The sequence below is a fragment of the Emys orbicularis genome, chromosome 2, assembly GCF_028017835.1.
Source record: "Emys orbicularis isolate rEmyOrb1 chromosome 2, rEmyOrb1.hap1, whole genome shotgun sequence".
In the NCBI taxonomy this organism is placed as follows: Eukaryota; Metazoa; Chordata; order Testudines; family Emydidae; genus Emys; species Emys orbicularis.
Window position 1 is genome coordinate 4,579,546 of NC_088684.1, and position 19,547 is coordinate 4,599,092.

At 45.8% G+C, this 19,547-nt stretch overlaps 1 protein-coding gene across 1 annotated transcript in view; it reads left to right on the forward strand.

Annotated features, from left to right (window-relative positions):
* ZC3H3 (zinc finger CCCH-type containing 3) overlaps window positions 1-19,547 on the forward strand; it is a 358,737-nt gene that overhangs the window by 230,862 nt on the left and 108,328 nt on the right. The window contains exon 6 of the mRNA XM_065398821.1: window positions 15,368-15,452. Coding sequence (XP_065254893.1) covers window positions 15,368-15,452 — 85 coding nt within the window. The remainder of the gene's footprint in view (window positions 1-15,367; window positions 15,453-19,547) is intronic.

Sequence of the window (19,547 nt, forward strand, 5' to 3'; positions counted from 1 at the left end):
CTGTGCCTCCCAGTCCTGTATCTTAACCATCAGGCCATCATTTCTCACCCTTCTAACTTTCTATTCAACTTTCATAATTTCCCATTCTCAAAATCCACTGGTGCAGAGTTCTGACCATGCAAAGTAGTGATAACCCTCAGATACAGTACTGTGGTTCTGATTGTCACAGAAATACCATATGAAGATAGTATAGTTATCTTTGCATTTGTCCTGAAATCTTAATATATCCTAGGCTGTAGGTGAGTATATATCTTGAAAGTTTCTTTCCCTTGTCTGGTTTGGTAAGTTATTCCAGTTTTCCTGTCCTGGAATCAGTGGAAGAGTTCAGCAGTTTAGGAAGCATTTTGGAACTATTATGAACAGAATCATGATAAACTTTAATGCACTGTTGGCTCCATTGCCAACTGCAAATTCAGCCTGGGATCTGAAAGCCAAGCTGGGTTCTTTCTGGCTCATGCATTATTGCTGTTAGTCAAAATATCTGTAATTGGAACATACATAACCATTTATTTTGCTGATATACAAGCCAGACTAGACCATCTTATCCCATAGTGGTGGTGGTTCAGCAGGCCTAGGTGAAGTGAAAGCTTATAAAAAAGCATGTTTGTGTGGGAGAGTGATCAGATCAAGTCTGTTAGTCAACAGATCTGATCTCCAGGCTGAATGGAAAGTGCAATTTTTATGATAGACCCTCATCTGACTGTAGTGGCATTTTAATGTTCTTTCTCAACAAATGTGATTTTCCTTTGAACTAAGATAGGATATGCCTATAAAGGGAGTGGATTCAATGACCACGCTCTGTGTGTGTGTGTATGCACTTACCTCACACATCATTCTCAGCTTTCTTTTTTGTTTGCTTAGCAAAATTCTCTTACAAGATCCATCTGCCAGCACAGATCAGAACATGGATGTAGCATGGTTAGACCATTGAGTTAAACGGTTCGGGGGGAAAACATGCAAATAAAAATGCTGACCTGGTTACAGAGTCACTCTGCTAATCCGTGGCACCCAGTGCGTGTTGGAGGCATGCCAGTCAGAAACGAACGAACCTCTAACCTTGGGGTCGTCTTGACAATTAAATTTCATTTCGTTAGTAGCAGTAGTTGGTCCTGCTAGTGAAGGCAGGGGGCTGGACTTGATGACCTTTCAGGGTCCCTTCCAGTTCTATGAGATAGGTAGCATTCTCACCTCAAAGTGGTGGGTACAGAGATTGTTTCAGAAACAGAATTGAAATCAAGGAGTATGAACTGGGCAGCAGGTTAAAATAATCTACACCCACATATTTTGCAGCTAGATGTGTCTCTAATTGGACAGACTGATAAGTTGTATTTGCTCACAAAGAACCTTGCCTCTGTTCTTTTCACATCTTACAAAACAAAATTGAGGCACTTAAGGAATTTCCATGTCCCATTGTGGAAATGGGGAAGAGGTCCTGGAAAAGTACCCTTTGTTTTTTTCATAAATTCTAAAGGAAAAAAGAACAACCCCGGTACAAGATTGAAAGCAGCAGAAACAAAATTAAGGTTTGACTTTGTCCGGAAAGCAGCCCTGACCCCAATCTATTAAAGAACTGCTCCTGGTTACAGTTAAAGCTATTGGTAACATGATGGAATTGAAGGTGCACAGAGGCATCTGTGGCAGGCAAGCTGATTTCAGGCTCTCCTCCATGCACTGTTTAGTTTCTGGGTCTCATCCTTGTAAAGTCCCCCTGTCCATATTTACCCACTTGATGCCCTTTGTTAGATACGATTGAGTGAGTCCCCACCCAACCCTACTACAAATTCAGGAGGCGAACTGAAGCAATGGCCAGTGCTTGCAGTTTTGTTTAAAGGGCAATTATAGGCAGAATGTGATTAATGAGAAATGGCCCCTTTTGTTGTAGTTAATGCTAATTGAATAGAGCCAGAGGGAATATATGCAGTACATACACGAGAACACTAGAGGGAGCTTAGCGAAAGGAAGGAGTCAGAGCAAAACAAGATGGTAGAGCTGTGATGGTTTTGGAGCACTCAGACTATACCCAGTGGAGCATGTATTAGATATAACAGCTTGAGGGCTGCACCTAATTCACCTGGCTGGGAACAGATTGCAGCCCTTTTTGTCTGCAATACAGAAGGGCAGAGGATGGGGATTGCAGTCCCAGCATGCAATGTTCCATTTCCATGTTGCTCAGGATGCAGATTTGCAGGCTGGGATGTTTAGTCCATGGGCCTGACCTGTGTACTAAAGACACAGAAGTCAATTGTCTGGATTTGGCCTCTGGGCCATGCCAGAACCCCCTCTTGGCCAACCGTGCAAGATTTTAAACCCCTCTTATCTCCTCTATAGATGTCTCGCAGAGTGTTCTAAAGGTGAACATTTGGCATAGATTTCCGAGCCTGGGAGTCAGAAGATATGGTTTCTAGTCCTTCAGCATCTTCCCCCAGGCTGTTTCAGTACAGCCCACCCTAAATGGTCCAAAATCCAGAGTCAGGACTAGAAAAGTCATGAGTTCTTGTTTTTTGTTTTTAATTTGTTCTTTTTATTTGCCTTTTGAATGTCAAGCTTTTCTCTATAATCACGAAGGCTAGAAAGTTATCTTTTTCATTTTAATGAAGGCTGAGATTCTACCATCATTCCAAGAGCTGGAGGTTTAAGAAAAACAGAAAATATCACGAGACTCAGAGTAAAATCACGAGAATTTGGCAACAAGGCGATTTCTCCCACACTTTGGGAAGGAGGAGAGAGGGAAAATGTATTATTTATAAATACTTGGATATGTTCCAATAGTACACAAGTGCTGGGTAAATACCTAGATAGATTCCCAGCCCTTCCACGGGTTCGCTGCATCACTCTGGGCCTGCCACTTCCCCTCTGTGGGCCTCAGTTTCCCCATACAGAAAAGGAGGATGACGATACTTCCCTCCTCCCCTCTTCCCCCCCCCCCCCAGTAGCATTAAGGAGTCAAGACTCATTACCATTTGCAGAGCACTTTGAGATCCTCAGCTGGATGGTGCCAGAGGAGGACGACTAATAATAATAAACATGATTTCAGACCCAGCAGGGGAACTCCATACTCGGGTGAAAGGAAGGGGAAGAAAAAAAATTCTGAGCCAAGCTGTCAGCTTCCGTAGCAGGGAAGAATGCATTTGAAGAAAGTGCACTATCTGCTGGTTGTTTACCAACTAATTTGAGAAGTGCTGAGCGCCACAGAAATGCACTTTCCACATTTGCACAGATGATAAAGTGCTCAGCACCACAACCAAGCTGATGATGTCACCGAGGGCTTGTGTGAACAATCCATTCTCTAGTTCGCTCCTTGGCTTTAGGCCAGCCCTTCGAGTTTAATTTGTTTTAAAAAAAAGAAAAAAGAAAAAAAGGTTTAAAAAGCTGAAGTGCTTTCTCCACAACTTGCCCCCTTTTCTTTCTTCTTATTAAGCTCTATTAGTTGCTGCTCTGACATGCAGAGACACTTTCCACAAATGAATTGTGGGCTCCATGTCTGCTCCTGTTAAATATTGCCCTAGCCCCGATTGTGCCTTTTAGTTCAATACCTGAATTTTTGCTCTTACTGATTTTCTGAGCCCAGGAACGATGCCAGCCCCTCAATCACAGAGACAGCACAGTTGATCAGTGAGCTGACGATTCCTTGTCCTAATCCCATCTCAGATGCTGACTACCTCTGGTTTGGGGCAATTTACTAACTTCTCTGCCTCTCTTTCTGTAAAATGGGGATAATACCTCCAGGGAGGGGGGTATTATGGGAGGGCTAAATGGATGTAGAGTGCTATGTAAAGGCAGAATGTTTTTGTTGTTAACTCTGAGCCATCTCACAAAAGAATTGTAGTCCAATATGATTTGCCTTTCAGTGCTCATCTGTCTCTAGTACCACAAGGTAGGTGTCCAGCCACCCTCAAGGCTGCAAGAAATGGCTAACTTGTAAGGGTGCAGTACTGCTAGCAGATCCCCAGTTGAAGTCAATGGGAACTCTGTGCATGGAGGCCTTTCCAGCTCTGCCCTTGAGTTGGTAATATAAACAGGTGTCCGCATCTCTTCCTAGCCACAGCCATTGTACGTACTGCATAGGCTCTCTCATACCTGCAGGAGGCTGGGTACCGGGCAGAAAGCAAGAAAACCCTTTAATTTCTTATACATTTCAGTTTCGGGGAGAAGCCTGATGAATTGTGCTGGTGTCGGAGTGAGGAAAGAGGCTTTGTTACAAGCTCCTAAATACACTAGGAAGAGCTGAAAATAGTGAGACCCCGTTCGCCCTTCAGCGATTTCGCTTTGCAGAGCCTCGTGCAGACAACTTTGGCACCGCTTCTGCTGGGCTCAGCCTTGCCTCCCGAGCCTACAGTTGTGCTTTGAATTGATCCCAGAAGGGTTTAATCAGGGTTTGCTGACTCAGGGCTGAACCCGACTTGCTCTGGTCTATGCTGAGTGGTACATTGTGCTCAGCATCCTGCCAGCCAACTTGATGTCTCACCATCTTATTCCAATATGATGAGATGTACTAGAGACAGTACCCTTATTGCAAGCTCTTGCGGGCAGAGACCTTGTCACCTAATTGTCTATAAAGCACTTGCGGTTTTGTAGTGCATCATAAATAATAATCTTATGGCTGCATGCGGCCCAGTTTGGAGTTTGCCCTGAAATCCTGAACATTTTGGGTGGTTTGGGGGTTCCTTGCAGAGATTTCCAGAGCCATAATATTAATAACCTGGAAACAAACAAGTGGTTTTTTATTAACTTAATCTCAGGCGTGTTTCCGTAATAACAAAAGGCTCCGGGATGTAGTTTGTATCAGGGACATTCGTGCTCCTCTTAGGACTCTGTATGCAGCTCACTTAGGTCAGCAAGGAGGAAAGTGTGGCTGCTTGGCTTTAATGGTACCTTCTACCTTGTTTTGTCATTACCTTGTAGGGAATGAGGCCTCTCGCTGTCTGGTGAGTAAAATAAATTACCCCCAGCAGCCGCTAGTGCTGATCATCTGAAACGGTGGAACCCACTTAAATGAATAATAATTAAAGAAATAAATTTCCTCAGCACCAACCTAAAAAGTTTTTGTTCAGCAATAAAGCCAGAGCCCTCTGCACTGACTCGTTCGCTGCACGAGGAGTAGGGCTGCCTGTGCAGCACAAGAGAAAGGAACAATGATAATGTGACCTATTAAAGGAATCATTGTGGTTAAAAGAATATTCTTCTTGGGTGCTAAGGTCATGCATTAAACAGGTTTAGCAGAACAAATTGCGTTTAATGGTGCAGAAGTACCGTACGGGGAACGGATGAAAGCTGCGCTGTTTGGTGGGAGCTGCATCAAAAGCCCTTTCCCTTTAGAAGTAGGCAAAATAATGGAAGCCTTGGAAAAACCCATTAAGGTAATCCAAGGAGAAGCCCATCAGAGGGAGCATCCGTCAACTGTGATCACCTGTGCGGACGTTAATTTCACTTTCTTTGTGGTGATTTATACAAATAAAATAGATTTTCTGCTGGTGAAACATTGTAGAAAACGACAGCCCTGGGCACCAAAGTCCTCTCTCCACAGAACTGGCAGGGTGGGGCCTTTACTCCGGCCACTCGGCCTCCACTCTGACCTGGAGCATTCTGCCTCCAGAGGTGAGAGCCGAGTTCCGTCTGTGGCCCATTCGCTCCTTGATCTCTGCTGCAACTATATGTGGTGACCAGCTGTGCTTTCTTAAAGTGCTCCTATCAAGGGACTCTCCCAATCTTTTTTGGTAAATGGGAATGTTAACTTTGTATGGTACCCTCCTCCAGTGCTAGGCATCCCTGACTCAGTCAGTCCTCCATCGGCTCCTCTCAAGCTTTTTCTATGGAAAATCTGATTTCCCTATATATAAAGCATTAGCGTATACAAAGTGTCCTTCACATCTTGGATGCTGGCATTCTTTCCTTCCTAAATAATTGGACTGATAATTAACCAAGCTAACACCATGCAATAATTACAACTAATATTGGTGCAAAGGAAAATATTCAATGTACATCCTGTGTGTGTGTGTGTGTGTGTGTATATATATGAATCACTTTCAAAGATTATATATGAATCATAAAAACATTAAGATGACATTTAAATACCTCCCCCATTTTTAATCTATTGATCGCCACAGACTCCTGAAGTGACGTGTTAATTGACCTTCCGTCTATTCTGATCTATTCAATATCAGTTCCTATACTGCACACATCACCGTAGTATCTGAGTGCCTTCCAGTAGTGTGTTAAGCAATGTGACTACATATGTCACATGTTTTTTGTTCTCTTAGTCTTGCCCCAGGAGAAGCAGCATGTGCAGTGGAGTGTCTTATTTTGGGACTTGGTGTGGTGAGGTTTGTGATGGGCCTTTAGTTCCTGGGGGAGTTCATTCCACAGTCTCAGATCAGCCCCTAAGAAGGTTCTGCATACAGCTCTCTAGCCAACACATTTTGTAAGACACTGAACATTTTCTCCCAGACAGCACCCATGAGGCTGTCTGTGAAATTATCCAGTGCCCCTCCCCAGGGGCTATGGAGATGAGGGTAATAGTGAAGGATCTCTTGATTGTCAAGTATCAGAGGGGTAGCCGTGTTAGTCTGAATCTGTAAAAAGCAACAGAGGGTCCTGTGGCACCTTTAAGACTAACAGAAGTATTGGGAGCATAAGCTTTCGTGGGTAAGAACCTCACTTCTTCAGATGCAAGACTTGTGAGGTTCTTACCCACGAAAGCTTATGCTCCCAATACTTCTGTTAGTCTTAAAGGTGCCACAGGACCCTCTGTTGATCTCTTGATTGTTGATCAGCTTTATTTGTGTCACAGTTGCTGGGATGACCTTAAGGGCAAAGGTCGGCATTGATGTGATGGTGTTGGAGGAGAAACACTGCCTTGGAGCCCACTGGTTGTAAATACGTTTTGTGGTTGCAGAACGGCTTAAGCAGAGATAAATCCAGACTTCTTTGTCCTTTTAAAAAAATTACCCAAAAGTTCAGATGCTTTGTGATAGACCCCGTAGAAAAGCCTCGAGTGCCTGGATTGATAGGACAAGGCTACTGTGCAGTTGGGCTGATGATTCATTCAAAGGATTGAAAGAAAAGTCGTTAGGCTCTTGACCCCACTATTAATCATAGCTGTAATCATGCATTTAATGAACATGACAGCTCCTGTTCCCTCCGGAGGGACGCGCGGAGTCTCGCGGCTGAGTTAGGTACAACAATCACTTTTCAGCGCACTTGCTTGCTAACGCTGAGAACTGCCAGAGCAGGCAGTGTCAGGGACAGATGATGTATTAAGAGGAACAGTCCCTTTACATGGGCTGCGTATTTTCTTACAGATGATGTGCCTCAGATGGACAAAATCATTAATTCAGAAAAAAGATAAACAGGAGCCCCTTATGCAAGATATAAAACACCAAGGCCGCTGCGGCTGGGCTGTGTGTAATCCGTTAAAACTCCTTAACGTGCAGTTCCTTGATGCAATCTGCAGCAGCCTTTTTTCTTTTTTCCCTCTTGTGCTCACTGCTGCCTTCTGAGCGTACGCCTGGGAAGGAGAGTTTATATGCATCTGTTTCCATCAGTACATCAGGAGCGTTCCAGGTTATGGGGGAAAGCGGAATCTGGCATGCGTGACTTACCAGGCAGATCCAAGAGCGGTATTTACTCCTGGATTTGAAGTTAGACCAATTGTTGAATCCGCTCGTGGCTCCCAACTTGCTGAGAGGCGCATGTCATTTAGAGAGAGGCCCAAATCGGAATCTGATCTTCTTCTTATTTATTTGTATAAATAATGACACCTGGGAGCCCTAGGCTTTTCCCTGGATCTAAACCCATCACTACAGCTTTGTGTTCCTAAAGCTTGAAGGAACCTGTTTCCCATCTCTGGTTCTAATACAGCTCAATATGCAGAAATTTTACAAGGCCAGCTCTGATTTCATCACTCACACAATGCTTTGGATGGGAAGGAGACATGTCAGGGCTAGTCCAGTCTCCACCCTGTTTCTGTCATGCTCTGACCATCAGCACTGAGCTGCCTTTGGGTTTCTCCCCCTTCCCCCTCTGCCCCCCAAATTGAGGAGGGTTTATGACTTCAGAATCTTTCAGAGACATCTGAGTAGGTGAGGGCGAGCTCTGTGTAAGTGTTTGCACCGTGATCACCAGCATTAGCAGGTTCTTTTAGCAAGAGTAGTGAGAAGAATCAAGAAAGTAACGACTTGAGTCATTACCACTGTTTACTAAATTAACCCGGCCCCTGCTCCCTGCACCTGCTGTGTTGATGCCACTGAAGCGGCAGGAACGTGCAGTGCAGCGGCTGGGCCTTTCTGTGTATACTCTGCCGTGACGATGGCTTACCTGGGGCACCCTTTCTGAGCAGAGCTTTGGGAGCCAGGAACTGCCGAGTTGTAATATTTGGTCTTGCACTGACTCCCGCTATGGCCTTAGACAAGGTTCTTAACCTTTCTCCCTCAGTTTTCCCATCTGCAAAATAGGCATAATCTATCCCTTGCAGCGGTGTTGGTAATGTCCATTAATAATTGAAGTGCTTTGAAGATGAAAAGTGGCTTGTAAATACTAAATATTAGCAGCCCAAACTTTGTGATTTTTTTTAACTGCCTCACTTTTTGATTGACTGACTTGAGATACTTTTAAAGGGCTTAATTTCCAGGGGGCAGGTGCTCAGGATTTGTCAGACCCCTTTACAGTTGCCTAGACAAACACCTGCCAGGGGTGACCCTAGGTATGCTTAATCCTGCCTCGGCATGAGGGGGTGGACTAGATCAGGGGTTTTCAACCCTTTTCTTTCTGAAACCCCCCAAGACATGCCTCAAAACTCCACGGCCCACCTGTGCCACAACAACTGACTTTCTGCAGATAAAAGCCAGGGCCGGAGTTAGGGGGTAGCAAGCAGGGCAATTGCCGGGGGCACCACGCCACAGGGGGCACCACGCCACTGGGGCCCCACGAGGCTAAGTTGTTCAGGCTTCTGCTACAGCCCCAGGTGGCTCAGGGCTCAGTGCCCCAGGCTTCAGCCCCATGCAGTGGGACTTTGGCTTTCTGCCCTGGGCCCCAGTGAGTCTAACGTTGGTCCTGCTTGGCGGACCACCTGAAACCTGCTTGCGGCCCCCAGGCCCTTGGTTGAGAACCACTGGACTAGATGACGTCTTGAGGTCCCTTCCAGACAGGGCTTTGGAGCGGAGCGTGGACCAGTAGGTTTTTGCCTGGAGATGGAGCGCAGCAATTTAAAAATTTGATTGCTCCAAATTCTTGCTTCCAACCCAACGTTTCAGTGATTCTGTGATAAACGGCTCTAAAGTCAGTAATCAGATTTGAGATTAGGTTGTTAGGTAGATGGATCCACTTGCAGGATTGTGGCCACAGATTGTATCCCTGACCTGTCCTTTTTTTTTTTTTTTTTTTAAGATTTGCAAAATATGTTGCATGTGTTTTAAAATTCTTTTTGCACAAGGGAAACACTTCAAAAAATTGAGATTGAAAACATTTGTCCTGGGTAAAAGCCCAGTGTATTAAACCCACTTCCAGACTGTTAAATGTTAAAAGGCTAATACATAATGAATCAGTTTTTTTAACCAAGAGCATTAAGTAAGCAATGGACTGTTTCCAACTGTGTAAATATTTAGGCAGTTTTTAAATAGTTTTCAGAGCAGGTTCAGTTTGGGTAAATAATTAGGCAGCTTTCTGAAATGCAAGTAGCGCTATGAAGCGATTTCTGTTCCAGCTATCGGTCTATTGGTTTTTGTTCTATCAGTTAAAAATTCCAGCCACACATTTTTCTAACTTTTGCAATAGACAAGAATGACTCTGGGTTGTTGTAACTCTGTGTTTAGGATGTTAGTTATTTGTAGTAAAATCTCTTAAGGGGAAATATGCATTGTTCATGCATCGCAGCACGTTTTTAATCCTTAATCTCTTGACAGTTTTAAATGTCCATATAATGGCGTGGCTCCTTGCCAGACCGCATGTTAGAAGAATACAAAAGTTGTGTAAATAGCATTAGTCCATAGATCGATTTTTTTGCATATAGACATTTAAAATCAGCTACGTGGAACTTGTTAGCTCTATCTTTTCATAGTGACTCTTGGCGAAGACTTGGTGGGTCAAATTACTTCAAACAGCAAGCAGGTTTGCAAGCACAGAAATGCATATGCAACTGACAGTCTACATTTGCATGCGATTACAGATGAGAATCAAATAGAGGCGTTTTATGCAGCATTGGTGAGAGCACTTTGTCCGGTTCTGGTGTCCACACTTTAAAAAGGATGTTGAAAAACTGGCGAGAGCTCAGGGAAGAGCTACAAAAAATCCTTCCAGATCTGAAGAGCAGGCCTTGCAGTGAGAGCCTCAGGAGCACAATCTGCTTAGCTGATCAAAGAGAAAGTTACTAGGTGACTCTTGATCCCAGGCTGTGAGCACCTATGCAGGGAAGAGGGAGCTGATCTCTACCAGACATCACGAGAGCACGTCGCTGGAAGATTAATGTAGACAGATTTAAACGGGAAGTGATTTAACAGTCAAGGTCATGAACCATTGGTGCAGCTTCTCAAAGAAAGGGGTAGATTTTCCATGACTTACTGACTTTAAATCCAGCTATTGGGTGTTCTTTGAAAATATCTGCTCCAGCTCAACCATAACTTATTCGGCTGGATGCAGGAATCACTGGGTGATGTCAGGACCGGCTCCAGGGTTTTTGCCACCCCAAGCAGCGGGGAAAACAAAACAAAAAAAGCCGCAATTGCGATCGGCGGCACTCCGGCGGCAGCTCCACCGCCCTGCTTTCTTCTTCGGCGGGAATTCGGCAGCAGGTGCTTCCCTCCCAGAGGGACCCGCCTCCGAATTGCCGCCGAACAGCCCGACGTGCCGCCCCTTCCCCTTGGCTGCCCTTGCTTGCTGGGCTGGTGCCTGGAGCCGGCCCTGGGTGACGTTCTCTGCCTGTGCTATGCAGGAGGTCAGACTAAATCAGTGGTTTTCAACCTATTTCCCATTGTGGGCCGCATATGCAGCTCTCTGTGTATTATGTAGGCCACATCCACACAATATATATACTACCTGTATGGCCATGAGGAGGTCACATGGGCCGCAGCTGTGCGCTGATTGGGCCGCAAGTGGACCGTGGGCTGCAGGTTGAGAACCAATGGACTAGATGATCTTGATGGTCCCATCTGGCTTTAAAATGTCTGACTCTAATGGTAGATCAGGAAACTTAGGTTCTAGTCCCAACTGAGCCACTTATTTGCCGTTCGCCTCATCTCAGTGTACCTCAGTATCCCCACCCATAAAATGAGATCATAAATCAATACCCACTCTGAGGGTGTTTGGAGGTTCTTGGATGAAAGACATTCTGTAAGTGCCCTGTAGTCTTTATTATTGATGAGGAACATTCAAGTGGCTATTCTATGTGTGCAAGCTTCCAGTAGGCTTATGTGGTTGTGCGCAAAGGGAAGTGCTCAAATTTAGCATTATTCGTCCCACAAATGGGCCTTAATTCCCCAAATAAGAGAACCCCCCAATTCCTTGGGCCTGGCTGGCAAAACTCAGCACGAGTTGGATTTGTCCTCCTGTTTGATAAATGTGATTTCACTTAAGAGCCCAGCGGCTGAGCTGAGATCGGTTTTGCCTCTGCCTAGCTGAAGGTCCCTACACGATCACCTCCTTCGCACTCGTATTAAGTTGAGCCTGAGAGAGGTAAGGGGGGAGATTGAGAGAGCCAGGAGGAGAGTGGCTCCGCAGATTGGCTGACAGCAGGCGATGAAGAGCCTGGCAGCCTGACCTCCCCTTCTAGATCACTCCGTGGCCCAGGGCACAAGTTCGTTCCACATCCTCGGCTTGTCACTTAGCAGCTCAGTCTATGGCATTGCACCACCAGGCCTAGTGCTTTGTCTGGTGGAATCCCATTTGTCTCCGTAAAGTCAGTCCTTACAACGTAAACTGTCTCCCTGCTAAGAGACGCTTGCATCCGCAGCTGCTATGTGTCAGCACTGGACTGTCCCTTCAGAGCTGGCCACTGTCTTTCCCCCAGCATCAGGTTTGTCGAGTCAAATGCTTACCTGGCTGCTGGAGGCCTCACAAGATGTTCGCTGCTTGCAGATGGTCTGCCTTTCCCGACCTGGGGCTGGGCTCAGCATGCGGCCTGGGTGGAATCAGACCAATTGGACAGACCTGCCTCTGGTGGTTAGAGTCAGGGTCTGGAAGCCAGGATTCCCGAGTTTTATTCCTGGCTCTCCCGTTGACTCACTGTGTAACCTTGAGGCAAGATATTTAACCCCTCTTTGTACCTCAGTTTTCCTCTTCTGTAAAATAGGGATGATAATGTTTCTTAGTTTGACGCTTCTGTGGTGTTTGTAAAACCCCTTGCGATGATTGGATCCAAGGTGCTATAGAAGTGCAGAGCGATAACTCTTCATTAGCAGATAGTATTATGCAGGTGAGGAAAGGGGAAAGAAAAATGAAAGCTGTAAGTGGGCTTCCTACCTCTCTTGCAGAGGAGAGACAACCAACCATAATACAAAAACAACAAGGAGTCTGGTGGCACCTTAAAGACTAACAGATTTATTTGGGCATAAGTGAAGAAGTGAGGTTTTTACTCACGAAAGCTTATGCCCAAATAAATCTGTTAGTCTTTAAGGTGCCACCAGACTCCTTGTTGTTTTTGTAGATACAGACTAACACGGCTACCCCCTGATACTTGAAACCATAATACAAAACACTGGAGCATGTGATAGGGAATTGTCTGCACGGACAGCTGGTGTCTGAGCAGATAGATGCACTGGTTAATCTTTTCCACCTCTGACTTCTGCAATTCTATGAAACTATCACCAAAACCACAGTCATTGGTAAAGATCCTTTCTGCAAACAGGGCTCATGAAATCAAGAGATTGTTCCTCTAAAAACGGTGGTTTCTCCTTGTTACACCCCTACTGCATTTGGAACCAAGGGTAGGCCTACTCTGCAGTTGAAGGTGTAATGATACTGGCTTTAAAATATAGCTTTAATGTAGCTGGCGGAGGTAACGGCATTAGTACAAGTGCCAGGGACTCTGGATACATAGTTGGGCAGCTAGCCCTCCCTGGGGTCCATGTCTTCATGCTAGCTAGATTTAATCTAACATGGGTAACACACTCTCACTGCAGTTACACCTTCAGTTGCAGTGTAGGAGTACCCTAAGCTACAGCACAAGCTCTAGCCACCCATTCAGCAAAGCACTAAGCATGCTCTTAAAGTCCACCCTTCTTCAGCAAAGCATTTAAACGTCAGTGTAAAAGTAAAAAGAACAGGAGTACTTGTGGCACCTTAGAGACTAACAAATTTAGTTTGTTAGTCTCTAAGGTGCCACAAGTACTCCTGTTCTTTTTGCGGATACAGACTAACACGGCTGCTACTCTGAAACCAGTGTAAAAGTAAGCAGCTGTTTAAGGGCTTTGCTGAATTCATGGCCCTAATCTTAGGATATAGCTACGTAGCGCTGCAGTTAGACACCTACGGCCGGCCTGTGCCAGCTGACTCCGGGTCACAAGGCTCGGGCTAAGGAGCTGTTAACTAGCGGGGGAGACGTCCGGGCTTGGGCTGGAGCACAGGCTCTAGGACCCAGTGAGGTGGGAGGCTCCTAGAGCTTGCCTGAACGTCTACCACAGTTAAACAGCCCCCAAGCTGGAGTCAGCTGGCACACGCCCGCGGTGGGTTTTTAATTGCAGTGTAGACATACCCATGGCAGATTCCAAGTACTGCTCTCACTGAAATGTACAAGTAACTTCAAAAGGAGCGTGTGAGCTGTATTTGTTCTGCTCTAAGTGTCCCTTCTCCAGGGACTGCATTGCTGTGGCAGGGAATAACATACAGTTCATTATGTAGGCTCAGCTTCATGCTAGGGTTTGTGCCATGTACACACATTCAGGAGCCTTGCGCAGGGATCCCGATTAAACTAGAAAGTCAGGAGGCGTTTTATTTATTTATTCGTTTAGTTAAACATGGATTTCTTTTTTTAATTCCCCAAGAAGTGAAAGTTCTGCAAAATGCTAAACACCTTCTGCTCTTTAGGTTCAGTACAGATTTGCTTGAACTTTTTAGCACCTTTCCACTCCGACATGTTTTGGTTTTAGTGCCTCTTTTCAAGCAAGCTAGTTTATGTGCATTTTTTAACACTGAAAACTATTTGAAAAGGTGCCTGGCTGTTCTTGTCAAAACTCCCACAGCGAGGCAGGCTCTGCGGAAGGGGGAAGGGGGAAACGAACAGAAAGTAAAGTTTAAAAAAAAAAAAAAGATGCACAATAAATGCAGCTGCAACTTAAGCGTCCGGTTCATATTCTGTTAGATTGCGGCAAAACCAAATCCAGTTGTCGGCAAATTGTATCCGTCTGTTAGCCGGCCAGATGTTCGCAGTGACTGACTGCTTTCATTTTCGCCCCATGGCTGGGATGTTTGATGCCTCTGATAGACAGGCATGTGACACCCACTCCTGGATTGCGACTGCGCCAGCGTTTTATTTGCACACGGAACAGATGGGGCTGTGCCGTCACCGGCGGGCCGAGTGACAGCTCGAGCGATGGGAGAGCTCATTGACACGCTATCAAATTCCACTCGCTCACTCGGTAACACACTCGGGCTGGCAGGTGAGTGACTGCGCTGCACTCTTACCACCTGGAACTCCAAGATACAGGCCTTTTTTTATTTGATTTTAATTCCCTCTTTCATATGCCAGTCAAGGGCAATTTAATTATGTGTGTACACGTACACGAGTCAATCAGTCTGAACGTGAGGGAGCGCAGGGCATCCCCACGGCTGCTACAACAGGGATTTGGAGGGCTCTGAAGCGGCACCAGGCATTCTGACTCTCAGGCACGTGGCTGCCTGGTTCTTGCTCACATGCTCAGGGCCCTGTGTGGGGTTAGGAAGGAATTTTGCCCCAGGTCAGATTGGCAGGGACCTTGTGGGGGTTTTGCCTTCCTTGGTAGCACAGGTCACTTGCTGGGATTTACCTGGGTACTTAATCATTGAGCTGCCATAGTGGGGCCCTCAGGCACTGATGCCCCTTACACAGGCAGGGAGGGGCTTACTAGATCAGGACTGTGTGTCCTTTGAGTCGATTTGATACCCTACCTGCTCCTCAGAGGAGGATTTGGCGATGCTCCTTCACACCAAGCTGAAGGTCCAGAGTGTTTTTGCTCCAGTGCCAACCCAGCCCTCTCCCAGTTTCCTTCTCTCTTGCCCTGGAATCTCCTGAGGCACCAGCAGCATCCAAGCCCACAAAGAGCGTATTCACCCCTGTGTGAACTTTGCATGCCACCTCCTGTATGTTAATCAATAAGATATTGAGTGTCTCGTGAATTCCAGCTAAATTCTTGGCTCTGAATGAATTGTAATGAGTGTGTCTGTGTTTCTTTCTCTCTCTGAACAGCAAGGTTGGATTGTACAGCCAGCAGCCTCGGTTATTCTCCTCCCAGCTGTCTGCACAGATCAGCTACGAGCCGATACATTGCAAGGTCTGTACTCCCAAGAAAGAATGGCAAGATCCCCTTTCACAGGGTGCCCATGATGTATGCACATATTGGTGCAAGAAGCCTGATATCCAGCTGTTTAACTGGCCGTTTAGTGGATGGGGCTTCTGGTTGCTAAGCTGCTGGTTTTCTCCTGCCGTCTGCTATGAGGTTGCAATAAATGAGACAAAATGACATGGTTTCTATTTTGGAAGCTTGCATGTTTTCTAGTGGCAGTGTCCTGTGCTGAGACCCAACTCCTGTCCTGGGCACAGAATGCAAAGTTACATGTCTGCCCCTTCTGAATAACCCCTTTCACAATGACTTTCCTCGAGGTCCAGGTTGGGTGTTCTCATGGGACAGCTGTATCTCTGTCTTGAATATTTCAATAGTCATCATATAGTCAGAATATAGCAGTAGGGCTATATTACTGACCACCTGACCAGGATGGTGATAGTGACTGTGAAATGCTCAGGGAGATTAGAGAGGCTATAAAAATTAAAAACTCCATAATAATAATGGGGGGTTTCAAATATCCCCATATTGATTGGGTACATGTCACCTCAGGACGGGATGCTGAGATAAGGTTTCTTGACACCTTAAACGACTGCTTCTTGGAGCCGCCAGTCCTGGAACCCACAAGCGGAGAGGCAATTCTCGATTTAGTTCTAAGTGCAGCACAGGATCAGGTCCAAGAGGTGAATATAGCTGGACCGCTTGGTAATAGTGACCATAATACTATTACATTTAACATCCCTGTGGCAGGGAAAACACCACAGCGGCCCAACACTGTAGCATTTCATTTCAGAAAGGGGAACTACACAAAAATGAGGAGGTTAGTGAAACAGAAATTAAAAGGTACAGTGCCAAAAGTGAAATCCCTGCAAGCTGCATGGAAACTTTTGAAAGACACCATAATAGAGGCTCACCTTAAACGTATACCCCAAATTAAAAAACACAGTAAAAGAACCAAAAAAGAGCCACCGTGGCTAAACAGCAAAGTAAAAGAAGCAGTGAGAGGCAAAAAGGCATCCTTTAAAAAGTGGAAGTTAAATCCTAGTGAGGAAAATAGAAAGGAGCATAAACTATTAGCCAGGATGGGCAGGGATGGTATCCCTAGCCTCTGTTTGCCAAAAGCTGGGAATGGGTGACAGGGGATGGATCACTTCTGATTCTGTTCTGTTCATTCCTTCTAGGGCACCTGGCAATGGCCACTGTCGGAAGACAGGATACTGGGCCAAATGGACCTTTGGTCTGACCCAGTCGTTGGCCGTTCTTATGTCCTGGATGGCTATTGAATGCAGCCCAGTTTGCTTTAGCATTGTCAATGTCTATGCTCCCCCCTTTCTCTCCAGCTCCCTAATGAAGGAGTTGGGTGGCTTTTCCAAGCCATGTTGCATGTGTTGGTGGAACCTGTTGATCAGGGTGCCAATACGTGTGCTGTTGCTACCAGTAAACTGCAGGTCATCAGCCTTGGCAATCAGAAAGCAAAGTGTAAAGGGAACGAGATTGCCTATTCCAGCCACGTAATGTCCTGATGACCTTGGTTGTGCCTGTCCTTTCCTTTGTGCAACAGACACGCAGTCTTTCATAGACTATTTAAGCATTTTCAAATACAGGCAATGCTCTTTTTGCTTATAATAGATTAAAATTGCTCTAGAGTTGCGTTGATTTCCATGGTATAATTCCTAGCATAATTCCTGGCTGCATCTTGTTGTGACCTTTCTAGAAGGCGAGTGATGCACCAGTAGTTTTCAGCACTGTTGGATAGTCCATCAGGTGTCTGACTGTTAGGTATATGCTGCGTAAGAGAGATTATCCTCTGAAAAATTACTCTGGAAAAAGGCATTGTGGGGTTCCTTACTTGTGTCTTGATGAGTCCGGAATAAATTTCCTCAGTGTGAAAATTAAAGAGTGGCTTTTTAGTCTGCCTAAAAAGCTTCCCCTGGGATCGGAGAGTCAAGCTGGGTTCTTTTCTTGATTGTGCGTCACTACTATGAACAAAAAATCTGCCATCCGAATTTAGCCAACAATAGAATCCAGCTCACCAACTGCGCTGTGACTGGGCAGGTCTCATTGGAAGAAAATGAAACAGTCACTTATTTAGGTCAGTAAATTCAGCAGCTCTGGCTAGATACACATTAGGGAGATCTATTGAGTAAGAAGGAGCTGTTTTTAAATAATCACTTTCCGACCAGTCTCACTAAAGAATTCTCTCTTTTTGGATGCTCCTAAAGCCAAACAGTCACTTGCCTTGCCTTCCTTGGCGAACAGTGCAACGAATCTACAATTGCTAGTCTGCCTTGACACATGTTTTTCCAAGACACGTTTTGAGGACAGCCATTTGCAGCTGAAAAGTTGACTACTCCTCTTCTGCTGCAACAGGGAGCTGGTGGGGGTGGGGGGGAGTTTAACTTCAGAGAACGCTAGACAGCAAGTAAATATTGACTAAAAATGTATTTTCCCCAGGTAGACTCCTTATGTCAATGCTGATCCTGGGGGATATCAATGTTATCAGCCTAGTACATACTCTGGCACTCAGTGGGACTGGGAAGTCAAGACTTGGGAGGGATATGGTTATCCCTGATCTCTGAAGAAGCAACACATGCAAAATGGGAAGAGAATTGGAGGAGTTTAGTTTTGTGTGCACCCATCAGAAGTATTGTGCCCTCTAAAAGCTTTCTTCAGCTCTTTTCTTCCACGTAATTAGCTGCACGCAGAGAAATCAAACATCAGCCCTCTCACTCTATTTTACCAGAGACAGATCTCGATGCATCCTCTGGACCTACTGATCTCCTGGAACATGGGAACTCTATAGTCACCGGGTAACTACAGTAAAGCTGTGTTATCCGGCACTTTACCAACCATAAAGCTCTAGAAATCGGCATTTCTGATATCTCCATTAAAAGTCCGGTTGGCTCAGAGCCGGCAGTCTCCCTCCCTGGCTCCGCGTGGCTCCCCGGAAGCGGCGACATGTCTCTGCTGCTCCTAGGTGGAGTAACAGTCACAGGGGCTCCGTGCGCTGCCCCATCCTGCCCTGAGCGCTGGCTCCACAGCTCCTATTGGCTGGGAACCACAGCCAGTGGGAGCTGCAGGGGCAGTGCCTGCGGGTGGAGGCAGCGTGCAGAGCCGCCTGGCTGTGCCTCCGCCTAGGAGCAGCAGGGACATGTCGCAGCTTGTGAGGAGCTGCCCGAGGTGAGCACTGCCCAGATCCGGCACCCCGAGCCCCTTCCCGCTCCCCAGTCACCTCCTCGAGCCCGAACCCCGCACCCCCACCCTGAGCCCCCTCCCGCACCCAAACTCCCTCCCTCCATTGGTAAATATAACTCTTAGTTAACTGGAATTTTTGACTAACTGGCACCCCCCATTCTCCCAACATGCCGGATAACAAAGCTTTTCCTGTACCTGGATATTTCTGTCTCCTCAGCTGGAAGTTTATCACGGGCTCCAACTGTCACAAAATGTGGGCTAAGCAACCTTTGAAATACTTGGTAGCTTCCTCTGGTATCTGCAGGTAGTGGGTATTTGATATTTGGTGTTACCGTGTGCTCCTACAAGGAACATGTAGGTCCCAATTCATTGAGGCCCTTAAATACGTGCCTACTTTTAAGCACATGAGAACTTGGTGGAACATCTCATGCTTAAAGTTAGTCATGTGCTGAAATACCCTCCAAATCGGGACCTTAATTATTGTTCACATACTGTGTGTTGTATACGCACAGAGCAAGACTAGCTGTGATCTGTGCTATGTAGTGTTTGTAAAAATATGTTGTAGTTCTTCAAAGCTGCAGTCAACTCTTCCCCTATCCCAGATGCATCCTGCAACAGACTTCATAGTGCAATTTTTTAGAAATACTGGGTAAAATTTTCAAAGCACCTAAGTGACTTAGGAGCCTGAAGCTCATTGAAATTCAATGAGACTGGGGCTCCTACGTGTTTAAATCACTTTTGAAAGTTGGATTGGGCTTCTGAGTCACATAGGTGCTTTTGAAACATTTACCCTAGACTCTTGTGTTTGATGGAAAGAAAACTTCCCAGTATGTTGTAAGGATGCTGCCTTGAAGTTAGGAATGTTATCTAAATATCTCTTTCTTCCTCCAT